Here is a 14,317-nt window from a genome sequence, read left to right on the forward strand (position 1 = left end):
CACATGCCTTGCCAGAGTAGGAGACGGCTATGTCGCATACCCATGTGGTAAACCCTAGTTGTCCACGCGAGGATGTTAGCACAAGTATGATTTGTTATCGAGCATGATCATTTGCTTTGAATTGCATCACGTGTCTTGCTTGAAGAATGTTGCGCTTTGCCTCGATAGGCCACCCCGACCCTCTCGGCATAGCACGTTGTCGCGACCGGCTACCCTAGCCCAGTCGGCATTGCACATTTGCCTCAATCGGTTGCCCGGGCCGGTCGACCGACCACCCTAGCTAGATCTACCGATCACCTGGGTATGACCGGCCACCCTAACCTGATCTATCAATCACCTGGGTCTGACCGACCACCTTAACCCAATTGACAGACCTCTCTGATCCGAGCAACCACCTCATCTCGGTCTGCTTAGCATATTGCCTCGATCGGCCGCCCCGGCCCGTCGGCATAGCACCTTGCCTCAATTGGCCTCCCCGGTCATGCCCGCAGAGCACCTCGCCTCGACTGTCCGCCCCAGCCTGGTGGATCAACCAATTTGGTTTGATCGGCCTCCCCGGCTAGTTTGACCGGCCACTCTGCTCAGATCGGCCTCCCCGGTGGATCAACCAATTTGGTTTGATCGGCCTCCCCGGCTAGTTTGACCGGCCACTCTGCTCAGATCGGCCTCCCCGACCCGGTCGATCAAACATTTTGGTCCCTCCAACTAGCCGTCCTAGCCCGGTTGACCGATCGCTTTGGTTCGACTGGCCGCTCTAACCCGGTCGGCTGACATTTTGGTCTAACCGACCGTTGCGGCCTAGTAGACAGATCTCTTTGGTTTGATTAGCAGTCTCGGCCTTGTTGACATATCACATGCATAGAGTATGTCTCGCATGTACATTAGTGTGTTTGTTTGCTTGCATGGTGCACTATATCTTGTATGTGCTTGTCATCTGTATGTGCGTCTAGTTATTATTGGGGCAAGGTGTAATTCTCCCTAGTGATGTCCTATATCCTAGGCGACCGAACACGATACCTTCTGTGCTATATGTCCTGCATGACATCTTGCACAGTCATGCTGAGTACTTAAATTCTCACTTAGAATGACCTTACAATTTTTACATTTTCGACCATCTCGTCTCATAAGAAAATAATCAATTTGTGTTTATTAGATCATTCTTATAAGTAATAATATGTTCATCTATTTTATTAAATAAAATATTAATAATAATAAAATTATACGCTAAAATAAAATCTAATATGACTCTGTCGTCTTCGTTAATCACTCCAAAACCGTAGCCATCATGAAAATTTCTAAAATTTTCTACAACTCTATCAACATGTCCATTTAAATCTCCAACAAAAAAAAATTTCTTCAAAATGTATCATTTGTATTAATTCTTCTAGGTTCTAAAATTTTTCTTTAAAACCTATATTTAAACCTACTTGAAGAGCATAAACAGTTGTACCATTAAAAATCTTAGTATTAACAACAATCTTACAGGCTATAATTCAATCTCCAATTCTATTAATTTTTATAATATTATCTTTCAAACTCTTATATATAATTACACCTACATCAGTTCTAGTGTGACTCTTACCTGAATACCAAAGTTCACAATCAAAACTATCAATCTCCTTAAAACATTTTTTCCAACCCATTTAGTTTCTTGAATACATAAGACATTTATCTTCTTATGAACCATAATATCAACTAATTCGATTAATTTACCTGTAAGAATACCTACATTCAAAGACTTTATCCTAATATTAGTTTCATGGACTAGCTTTTTTACCCTCATTTGTCCGTAATATAGGAACTCTTGCTTATTAGACACTGCGGTCGGGGGTGCCGGTTTAACGACACTTATACACTTTTCATATTATTAAGATCATAAAACACGTCGCTTTCAAGGGATGCCCTAACATTTATACAAGGACAAGGATTAATGTCATGATTTTTCGACAAATTTTACGATTTGTCGACTACTTAGCGCAACTCTTCACTTTTCACATCTAGGCCTTAAAATAAACAATGCAAATAAATAAAAAAGAAAAAATACTTTGGTTGTAGGCTTTAGATGTGCAAGGTATTAAACCAAGTAATATAGTTTACATCCACAAATGAAATAAATGTATAAATAAATGAAATAATTTACCACCAAAAATATCCCAAACAAGTTATCAAAGCCAAGTGCCACTTGTTGAGTGAATCAAAGAGGAGAGTCAACCTTGCATTGATTTGTAGTCATAGCATGACCCCATGAGTTTGTTCGACAAAACCACCACTTTAACTTGATGTCAAATACTCTCTAACGTTGCTCAGAATACCTTGGTTATACGGATTCACAAATCTCATCACTGTGAATGAACTTTCTGAAAAGAAAAAATAAAGGAGGCACAAATTATAAATTTAATGAATAATCTCAACGAAATATGTTACATGGAAGCATTTAGTGAATGAACCTTGTGGAGAATGAGCGACAAGTTGAAATTCAGGGTATTTACTCCAGTTAACCTACATGATGATTCCTGCCTGTATTAAAAGGGAGAAGAACATGAATTTTCTATTGGATATATTGTATGGAAAAGACTCACCCACTCATCAGTTTTGATGTTGCAACATATACAATATAAATGCCAGATTAGGAAGGGCACCTGAAAGAAGAGTATAAGAGATGTACAGATTAGAACAGCATGGTTACGAAGTAGTGCAATAAATAGGAGAACCGAAGCGTCGAGATCAAAAGCCTGAGAATTTATATGAAAGTTCTCCGCATCGCCAACTGATATCATGAGCAATCCTTAAGTTCCTACTGACACCATTAACTAATAAATTTACGCTAACAATTTCGAAACATAGTCTATGATTGAGAACTATGCAAAAGAATGTCCTTTATGTAATCACAAGATTGTAAGATGTTACATGAAACCTTTTATTTTAGTTTGAAGGGTCCATTGAATTACAAACTCATTGGTTGTAGTTAATGAATTACAAACTCATTAGTTGTAGTTAATGAATGTTTTTTATTCTTTTTAAAAACTTGGAGTCATCAACTTATCTATTTATATGTCGTTGTGTTATTCCCTTTTTCAAATAAATCTCCTTCCCATATCATAAAAATGATCCAAAGAGGGGGGAAATTGAAAAGAAATATATATGACAAAAAATAGACAAATTAAATTAAAAAGAAACATGGAAAGCTTATAAAAGATAATTTTTGTGTGATAGGTCAAGAGTACACATCCAAACAAAAATCAGATCGAAATACCTCGAACTATGGTATTCACAAAGAAAATCCCTACATAAGTCATCTATAATCAGAAAACCAAAAAGAACATTTTTGTTCTGAGGTCAAGAGTACTCTCAAATAAATGTATCTTATTGGTTAATTACATCTTGGATGATACTTAAATACTTCTGATAAAAAAGGCTTTGCTTACATTGTTCTGATAACTGGTAAATAAGTCATCAAAAAAATGGTTATTCCATCAGAACATCTCGTCGTCTCGGGAGCATATACAGAGCCACATGGGAGATGAAGAATCCCTCATATCCACAAATGGACGGTGGCACGCCGAAGAGAGAGACCAAAGAAATAACCAAATTGGTTCGACTGAAAAATCTCTATACTTCAAAGCTCACCGGGCTATAAGAACAGAGGGTAAATCATTTTATCACAAATGAGTGGCGGTCCATCGGCAATCAAAAGCATCGAAACGACATCAACGAAATCACAAAGAACAACTGGGCTCAAATGAGCTCGACAAATGAGAGATAAAATCCCTAAAAAAGTAGTAGCAGCAAGGTTAGGCTACCATGCATCTGTCATCTCAAGTTATGGAGACCCTAAGTCTACCTGGGCGAGAAGGTAGTCGACCCAACCCGACCAAAGTCTCCTTATCAACAATCCATGAATTGTGTCGTCCAAGGAGACCTCGGTAGCCCTAAGGTGAAAAGAATGAAGCTCTAAGTTTTATGACCCTATAAAGGTAGAACTTAAAGAGGTCGAACTTATACTCGTCATGTAAATGACAAGGAAGTCACCGGAAAGTAGTGAAAAGAGAGGTCCAGCTACAAAGCTGTAAAACATTCCCACAAAGGACTTACACTCCGTCTGGTTCGGGAAAGCCTCTAACAATATAAGTGTGTTAGACAACCACATAAGCAGAAAATTTATGATTGGTCAGTGAGCCTGAAGAAGCACAGGGGCTTCTCCCCGGGATATGTAAAATAATACAATCATCTAAAGTCCAAAGCATAGAGACTATAAAATATGATTCGGTTATGTCCATGCATGCGACCCACTTTAAAACAAACCCAAACGCTACGCAGAAAATTAAAATATAGGAAATAAAATACTCATTTTAAAATGATGATATTTTAATCTAAAATTTTAATTAAGCTCAATATTTTATTATTAAGATTTTCATAGAAATGAAATATTTTAATCCTAAAGAGCCTAAATTGTATCAAACAAGATTTCCAAATAAACCACAATCAGTAAGAAAGAGGAAACTCAACAAATTGCACCAAGTAAACCAAGTCAAATATAAATAAAAAATACAGATCGTGTGTCGTTGGGTTGGCAAAATATTTCAGGAAGAAAAAAGGCAACTAAACTCCGCATATACATGTCTAGTCTTAATCTTATACATCAGAGTAAAAATCCAAAGTTAAGGTATGGACCACGGTTCGCAGGTTAAACGCATCGAAACTCGTGCATGTACATTATTTCTAGTACAGACTCCCCTAAAGTCTATAAAAGGTACATAATAAAGTCTAAAAAAAAATTGACTTACATGAAAATCAAGTTAGCATAAAGGTTGTTTACATACAACGTGGTGAACCATGCCCAATGGGAAGAGAGCTTAACAACACCTGCAGAAAATGCATTAACAAGGTGGCTCCCTGCAAAAAAAATATCCCTAATATACTAGTGTGTCTATCTCACACCCAATAAACACATAAAGCATCACAAAATATCTGGCTATAGCACAAACCAAGGAACAATAACCATGACATGAAAAATTGTAACTACAACGTAGCCCTAATCTAGCAAATCATCTAAATACAATGTGGCCTAATCACAACATCTAAGTGTTGTCGGCCATTAAAATTTTCAAAAATTTAAGATATATAAATAATGTACTTTTAATTTTAATATATTTTATTTTAAAAAATAAAAATATCGGATAGACCTCATATATCTAATATTTTAAGTAACTAAGCATAATACCATAAATTATATATCATCTCGAATGATAAATGTAGCACTTGTTGGTAGACTTAACTACCTAAACTTAAAAGTTTATGACTTTATTTTGGTCTGCAAAATTTATATCCGACAAATTCTCATATCTGATACACAAATTAGACAGGATTTAGATTAATCTTGGTTCTTTTAATTCCCTATAGAGGCAAACCTCTATAGTTAATTACATTTTAGGTGATTAGAGTCAGCTAAGAAAACTCTTAATTAAGATTAGGGTTTCGCCTTCAAGATTTCAACGTTTAGGTTTTCATGATTGTTTATAGGAAATTCAAATGGGAATGGTTCAATATGAAACAGTTATTTTCGGAGTCCAAGGGGGACAAAAGTAAGAGATATTTGGAGATACTGAAGAGATTTCAGTAATATCTCAAACTAATCTACGGTTCGGCTTTATATTTTTGAAAAGAAAACTGTATTTAGTGTTTCAATCTTATAAATTATTTAGATATTTGGGGCTTGTATTTACATGTCATATGCAAAAATCCCAAGAAAATAGGACTTATGTCGTATCAGATAACTACCTCAGAATCCTAAAAGTTTAGGATTTATATCGTACGATAAACAATTGGAGGAAGTCCTAAAAGATAGCGTGTGAGGAGTTACTTCGAGTCAGACGAACGACCTCGACGTCCTATATGTATGTTATTTAAATCTATCGAAGTCCAGCCGAAGTTCCTTTCGCCAACTTCTGTTGTTATCTCGACCGCTGCTCGGAGATGAATCATCACTTACTCCATATTGTCGTCTCGTCCCAAGAAAAGGAGGGAGAAGAGAAAACACCTAACTAACTTATGCTAAGTTCTTGTTATTTATATGTTAAGTAAAGTTTAAAACATTATTTTATAATCATATTAATGTGTATTATAGAATTTTGAAAAGGTATTGAAATTTTTAAAAGTGTGTCATAAGATTCCAATCCTAAACATGTGCTCTACCTTCTATCCTAAGATATCATATAAACATGCTAGAGAAGCAATAATTAAAAGTATAAGTACAGGTGAACATATATAGTACGATGCAGTAAAGAAAGGAAAGAAAAGAATTATATAATGGAGTGTTATACAGATCATGCAGGTATTGTATAGTAAAGTATTGTAAAAGGGAAAAAACTAAAGGAAAGCTTCATAATAAAGTACTGTAAAGAAAGAAAAAACTGTGTAGTAAAGACAGAACTATACAATAGAAAAAGTAAAGAAAGTGAAACAACTAAAGGTGTGCCTGATTAATTATGTTGGCGCTTCAAAACAAATTGCAATTGAATAACATGAATGGATTAGATAAACATTTGCAAACTATATATACAAAATTTAATAATGAAGTTAAATGATAAGCACATGAAAATTCAAAGTGGGGAATAAGATTTTAATTTGGCGATAGGCTCAGACTAGACTTTCTTTTCTCAAATAATTTTACAGTGTGAGCCTCTCTAGCATCCTTCATATTTTCCAAAAAAAAATATGTATTTTTAATTTGCGCAACTCGCTCATGTGTTCCAACTCACCAATTTTGTAACCATTCTTATTCTTAACATTAAACTCAATTAGTTCTTAAAGTGAACTTAATTTCCCAATTCCAGGTGCACTAGAAAATGCATTCACGTTAATTCCAAGTGACGCAGATTAGAAAGATTCACATCGCCAGATAAGAAACCATCAGAGCAAGATCCTTCCAGCCACATTTTTATAGATTATGAACCGCAAATGATAAAGACTACTTAATGATCTTGGCATTTGAGTGAGATTTACAGTAAGATTCAAATATCGAAGATGTTTCAAATTTTTGATAGCCTCAGACATTTTTTTCTGATATGGAGAGTGTATGAACAACAAATAAATGCTTCTTGATGCCTTTAAAATTTCAGTAAGTATTTCAGCTAAAAGATTTACAAAGCAAGCAAGCTTAACTAATGAAAATAACCAATTAAAATCAGGCCAATCTTGACAACGATGGAACCAGTGAAGTGGTATGGATGTAAAAATTAAGTTTAGATGTTACATATGTAAATAAATAAAATTCATAGCTCAATTAAGTGATACATAAGCATGTGATGATTAGAGAAAGTTAACAACTTCTCCTTTATGATTAGGATATTACACAAGTATGTACTTATGAATGATTAAATATACATCAATCTTATACTTTCCATATTCAAATACATCCAGATTCTAAAAAAGAATCTGCACTTATTCAATTATATTTGCATATGAAGGGGACAAACACATTTAGTTACAACAATTCCATACAGCTATATATATTCATTCAGGTGTTTGATATGTAAATATTCAAAGATTTAAAATGAGGAACATATAAAGACTTTCGAATTAGAGAATTCTATAACCTGCTTATAAACATAAATGTTAGATATATAAATATGCTATGATTTAAAGGATCTATAGTTTCACTTTCTAAATTCGAGTATTAGATATGTAAATACACAATAATTGTACACTATGCATCATAAATGCTGAAATAATAATAGCATAAGATAGGAGTAATTCACATAGCAGAATTGAAATTTTCTGTACTCAAGTGTGATAAGAATCTAATTCTCCCCAGACAGCCTATATGTTGAAATATGTCTCCAGGATTATCAAGAAATGAGACTTACACCCTCACATCATTGTTTCCCAAACCTTTTCTACTCTTTGTTATATATATATATATATATATATATTTTATGTATAAAATATTATTGAAATATCTTTCCTCATATAGGTACAACAACAAGCATATATAAAGGAGGTGAAGCTTAATTATTCAATAGGCAAATATGTAAGAGTCATCGTAAATATGTGAATCTTTCTAGCATTGAAAATTATGGCATAACATAGCAATATCTTGCACAAAATTAAGAATTAAACATAACAATTTTGAGATTATGGAAATATTAATTTCAATAAGTCGATAATATCTGTATATTTTTTTTATCAAAGAAGAAATTAAACAAGCTATGATTATAGGTTCTATTCAACTCTAAATCAAAGAAGAATAATAAAGAACGGTATGAACAATAATATATGCATCTTTCTTTCTATCACTAATAATCTATTATCATTCACCGTAAGTGTCATGAATCCGCATTTCATTTAGCTCAAATCAGATTTCAGATGATGTATAAAAAATTATTGAGCTAACCAATATATAACCGTTTATTTCTTTAAGATCGAGCATACGATTATAATCTAAAATTTCAAACAGCACTTCAAACTTTGATTAAAAATATAAAATAAATAAAAAATAAAAAAATCTCAAATATGGCTCACAAGTATCAAAGCCAATATACGAAACAGTTGAAGAGAAAAAGAGGAGAACTTACTTTCTGAGAGCGTAAGGAAAACTTCAAGCCAAGAAAGAAATCCTCAAATCATCCAAACAAAATGCTAACCCCAAAATCCTTCCCCCAGGGGGATATTTATAGTCGAAAAGGGGAAGAGGAACTTTACCAACTAATCTACCGGCAGTGAAGAGAAACACCGCAAGAGGCAAGAAAATATCTATATTCAAGAATAGGAAGGTTACCAGATTCAATTGGGCGGGAAAATCAGTTAGAGAAGGTTACCGGCGAAGCAACCGACAGCAAGAGTCGGTTAAGGCTCGGAAGGAAAGAATATGACCGGAGAATCGGAAGGAAGCTTCGAGATCTTGACTGAAAGAGGGGCAAGGGTTACGACCGAGATGAGGTGTGAGCGAGGGGGGGCCGAATGAACCGTATGCGTGGGTTTTATTTTTTTTTTTTAAGAAATTCGTTTCTTTTTTTTATTTTAAAAAAAATAACTTTATTTAAATTCGTCAATTTACGCACAATTCGGATCAATTCAAAATCCTATCAAAATAGGTGTCCTTCCAGCCTAAAATTGACGTTCCGGACGCATCGGAGCGGCCAGTTTCGTCATCTGGCGTCACCCGGACAAGTTCGTTGAATATCATACCAATTTAACTCTAACTCATGCGCGTCACGAGAAATAAAGTTATTTCAGTCCGATCGGAGCCGCTTGATGAGCAGATTGATGATCGATTCTCGCCTAAACGACAATCATAGTCAAATATATTGTTCTTGGCATAAAGTCAAACGTCGTACGTCATGGGGTTCACCTATGTCTTTCAAATCCTGTAGGAAATCGACTTGAGCTACAATACGTCGACTTTAATCAACTCAACTTAATGCTGAGGATTTGAAACCGTCCATATGAAAATTCAAGGAATAAAGAAATGAGTTGATTTTTTAAATATTGTGAGTCCCAATCTAGTCTTTTAGGAAGGTTAAAAGGAAATCCTAAGGCTAGATTTTAGGCTCTGGGAAGAGGGAAAGAAAGACCTCAAAATTGAGGTCAAGGAGTGTGAGTGCATAGTATGGGTGAGGGCTACTGTATGACTTTGACGGAGTCGCAAAAACTGACCCCGTCCTAAAAATATAAGGGGTCTAAAATACGTCACTAGGAGATAACATTTTAAATAAGAGGCCTCACGTATGGCCTAACTTAGATAAATTTTAAAATAAAGAAGATAATATAAATAAAGAGAATATCCATTTTTTATATTTTAAAATATTAGATCATTAAATGCGGGTTTGACGACTACCTAACACAACCCTTCACTTTTCACATCCGGACCTTAAAATAAACGATGCAAATAAATAGATAAGAAGAAAATATTCTTTGGATGTAGGGAATAGATGTGCAAGATATTAAACAAAGTAATATAATTTACATCCAAAAATTAAATAAATAAATGAAATAAATTACCACCAAAAATATCCCAAACAAGTTATCAAAGCCAAGTGCCACTTGTTGAGTGAATCAAAGAGGAGAGTCAACCTTGCATTGATTTGTAGTCATAGCATGACCCCATGAGTTTGTTCGACAAAACCACCACTTTAACTTGATGTCAAATACTCTCTAACGTTGCTCAGAATACCTTGGTTATACGGATTCACAAATCTCATCACTGTGAATGAACTTTCTGAAAAGACAAAATAAATGAGGCACAAATGATAAATTTAATGAATAATCTTGACGAAAACAGTTACATGGAAACATTTAGTGAATGAACCTTGTGGAGACTGAGCGACAAGTTGAAAGACAGGGTATTCACTCCAGTTAACCTACATGATGATTCCTGTCTGAGTTAAATGGGAGAAGAGCATGAATTTTCTATTGGATATAATGTATGGAAAAAACTCACCCACTCATCAGTTTTGATGTTGCAACATATACAATATAAATGCCAGATTAGGAAGGGCGCCTGAAAGAAGAGTATAAGAGATGCATAGATTAGAACAGCATGGATACAAAGTAGTGCAATAAATAGGAGCACCAAAGCGTCGAGATCAAAAGCCTGAGAATTTATGTTAACTTCTCCGCACCCCCAACTGATATCATGAGCAATCCTTAAGTTTCTACTAATACCATTAACTAAAACTTACGCTAACAATTTCGAAACATAGTCTATGATAGAGAACTATGCACATGAATGTCCTCTAGGTAATCACAAGATTGTAAGTTGTTACATGAAACCTTTTATTTTAATCCAAAAAGATCTATTGAATTAGAAACTCATTATTTGTAGGAAATGAATGTTTTGGATTCTTTTTAAGAACTCGGAGTCATCAGCTTATTTATTTATATATCGTCATATTATTCCATGTTTCAAATAAATCTCTCTCAGATCATAGAAATGATCCAAAAAAGAGGGGAATAAAAAAAATTGATATAAGACAAGAATAGACAAATAAATTTAAAAGAAACATGGAAAGCTCATATAAGGTAATTCTCGTGTGATAGGTCGAGAGTATACGCTCAAACAAAAATTGGATCAAAATATCTTGAAACACGTTATTCACAAAGAGAATCTCTACATAAGTCATCCATAACAAGATAATAAAAAAAGATTTTTTTCTGGGGTCAATAACTCTCTCAAAGAAATGTATCACCTTGATTAATTACATCTTGTGGAATGCCTAAGTACTTTTCATAAAAAAAATGTTTTGCTTACATTATCCCAATTACTGGTAAATAGGTCACCAAAAGGATGTTAATCCATCAGAACATCTCGTCATCTCGAGAGCATAAACAAAGCCATATGGGAGAGGAAGATTCCCTCATATCCATAAATGGAGCGATGGCACACCGAAGAAAGAAACCTAGGAAATAACCAGGTCGATTCGACTGTAACATCTCTATACTTCAAAGCACACCGGGCCATAAGGACAGAGGATAAATCATTGCATCCAAAACGGGCGGCAGCCTATCAGCAAACGGAATCGTCAAAACGACATCAACAAAGTCACAAAAGACAACTAGGCTCAAATGGGCTCGACAAATGAGAGATAGAATCCCTAAAGAAGTAGAAGTAGCAGGGTCAGGATACCATGCATCTGTCATCTCAAGCTACGGGTACTATAAATCTATCTGGGCGAGAAGGTAGTCGACCCAACCAGATCAAAGACTCCTTGTCAACAATCCATGAATTGTGTCGTCCAAGGAAACCTCAGTAGCCCTAAGGTCAAAAGAATGAAACTCTAAGTCTATGACCCTATAAAGGTAGAGCTCAAAGAGATGGGACTTATACTCGTCAAGTAAATGACAAGGAAGTCATCAGAAAGTAGAGAAAAAAGAGGTCCAGCTACAAAGCTAAAAACACTCCCACAAAGGACTTACACTCCGTCTAGGTCGGAAAGCCTCTAACACTATAAGTGCATTAGACAACCACATAAGTAGAAAATTTATGTTTGGTCAATTGGGTTGAAGAAGCACAGGAAGCTTCTCCTGGGGACATGCAAAATAATACAATCATCTAATGTCCATACATGCGGCTCATTTTAAAACATACCTAAATGCTATGCAGAAAAGTAACGCACATGAAATAAAAGACTCATTTTAAAATGATGATATTTTAATCCAAAATTTTAATTAAGCTCAATACTTTATTATTAAGATTTTCATAGAAATGAAATATTTTAATCCTAAAGAGCCTAAATTGTATTAAACAGGATTCCCAGATAAACCATAATTAGTAAGAAAGAGGAAATTCAGCACACAACACCAACTAAACCGAGCCAAATATAAATAAATAACACAGATTGGATGTCGTTGGATCGGCAACATATCCCAGAAAGCAAAAAGATTGTTAGACTCTGCATATACATGTCTAGTCTTAATGTTATACATCCGAGTAAAAGTCCAAATTAAGGTACTGACCCCACGATTCCCAGGTTAAAAGCATCGAAACTCGTGCTCTACATTATTGCTAGTATAGAATCCCTTAAATGTTATAAAAGGTACATAATAAAGTCTAAAAAAAACTCGAGCTACACGAAAAATCAAGTTAGCATAAAGATTATCTACATACAACGTGGTGAACCATGTCCAGGGGGAAGAGAGCTTAATAACACCTACAGAAAATGCGTTAACATAAATCATTACAACTCCCAGTTGGACATAGCTTCTTGCAAGAAAACTGTCCCTAATATACTAGTGAGCATATCTCACACCCAGTAAACATATAAAGCAACACAAAATGTCTGGCTAGGGCTCAAACCAAGGAACAATAACCAAGACATGAAAAATCATAGCTACAACCTAGCCCTAGTCTGGCAAACCATCTAAATACAAGGTGGCCTAATCACAACATCTAAATGTGTGTGCATAGTGTGGGTGAGGGCTATTGTATGACTTTGACGGCGTCGCCAAAACTGACCTCGTCCTAAAGATATAAGGGATCTAAAATACGTCACTAGGAGATGACATTTTAAATAAGAGATCTCACGTATGACCTGACTTAAATAAATTTTAAAATTAAAAAATAATATAAATAAGGAAAATATTAATTTTTTTTATTTTAAAATATTGGATCATTAAATGCGAGTTTGTAACATGCAAGTGAGGTACTTTAGAGCCATTAGAACCTTAGTACAGTCATACACATATTGGTCATAATACAAAAACTCACATTGCTCGTTGAGGTATCCCCGCGAGCAATACTTGTTTAAGTATTATGACCAACAAACAAATCACTCATCTAACGAGTAGGATATCTCATCAAGGCAGTTGGGTAATGCACATACAACATGCAAAAGACTCAACATATTATGATCATTAGATCGAGGTATGAACGATCACAATGAACCCCAAAGAGAAGGATCACACATCATGCAAGGGCCAATGAAGGATTGTCACATGCACAGGACACATACAAACCGAATATAGTGGGTATATGCCACCTATAAAGGAAATACACCTCACCCGGGAATTGACTCGGGTGTCATGCAACAAGCAGAAAAGTACTACGAATGAGTTTGCATTGGGTATAGAACACATACAAAAAGAATTACTCCTTTCCCGAGAGGCACTAAAACAAGCACATGCAAACATCCAATTAATATGAAAGATGCTCAAGGCAAACGACAAGCATAAACACAAACTAAGTGTCAAATATGCTAGGTAATGTGATTCGTACCAATTGATAAACACATACCAAGGTGGACACACATTGTACCCTGCACGAGTTTAGTGACTAGAAAGCATAACTCATGCCAGACACAAAGTGAGATACCTAAGACATGTCGGTCAACTTTTTCGATAGATATAGATTTGAAAATATGAACTATAAAAAATAATTTTTGAAATTTAATTTAAATATAAAAGAATATATATAGTTTGGGTTTTGAAAGTAGGTGTTTTAATTTTTTAAAAAAAAATGAGACCCAATGGATCTCATCAGTCCAATAGTTTGCATAATCGTGCCCGATACCGCGAATATTACACCTTCCCGAAGGATAAGTGTAGACCTCGGCGATAGACCCAATCCTGCAAACTAAGAGATTTGTGACACCCGTTTGGTCTGCGAACCTTTTATATATGACCGACAAATTCCCCTATCTAACACAAAGATTAAATAGGGTTTATTTTACCTGGGTTCCAAGTTCCCTATAGAGGCAAGCCCCTATAGTTAATTACATCCCAAATGACGGGAGTCACTTGAGAAAACTCTCGATAATGATCAATGGTTCTAGTCTTCAAGAATTCAAGGTTTAGGTTTTCAAGGTAGGATGAGGAAAACCAA

General features: G+C 35.0%; 1 protein-coding gene across 9 annotated transcripts in view; it reads right to left on the bottom strand.

Annotated features, from left to right (window-relative positions):
• Nucleotides 1-1,818: 1,818 nt before the first annotated feature.
• LOC110022881 (palmitoyltransferase ZDHHC18-like) overlaps nt 1,819-14,317 on the bottom strand; it is a 38,207-nt gene continuing 25,708 nt past the window's right edge. The window contains exons 9-12 of one of the 9 annotated variants that reach the window (XR_002293822.1): nt 10,439-10,498; nt 10,307-10,358; nt 10,072-10,216; nt 2,460-2,517 (exon numbers count right to left, since the gene is read on the bottom strand). Coding sequence is in view for 6 of the 9 variants with exons in the window: in XM_020722017.1 (XP_020577676.1) it covers nt 2,272-2,357; nt 2,448-2,499; nt 2,580-2,639 (198 nt within the window). In the remaining 3 variants the exon portion in view is untranslated. Of the gene's footprint in view, nt 2,358-2,447; nt 2,518-2,579; nt 2,640-4,797; nt 4,894-9,867; nt 10,217-10,306; nt 10,359-10,438; nt 10,499-12,581; nt 12,648-14,317 lie in introns of those variants that run through there. The other 8 variants (XR_002293821.1, XM_020722017.1, XM_020722018.1 and 5 more) reach the window with 8 other exon arrangements.

The sequence above is a fragment of the Phalaenopsis equestris genome, unplaced genomic scaffold (genome assembly GCF_001263595.1).
Source record: "Phalaenopsis equestris unplaced genomic scaffold, ASM126359v1 Scaffold000203, whole genome shotgun sequence".
Taxonomy (NCBI): Eukaryota; Viridiplantae; Streptophyta; class Magnoliopsida; order Asparagales; family Orchidaceae; genus Phalaenopsis; species Phalaenopsis equestris.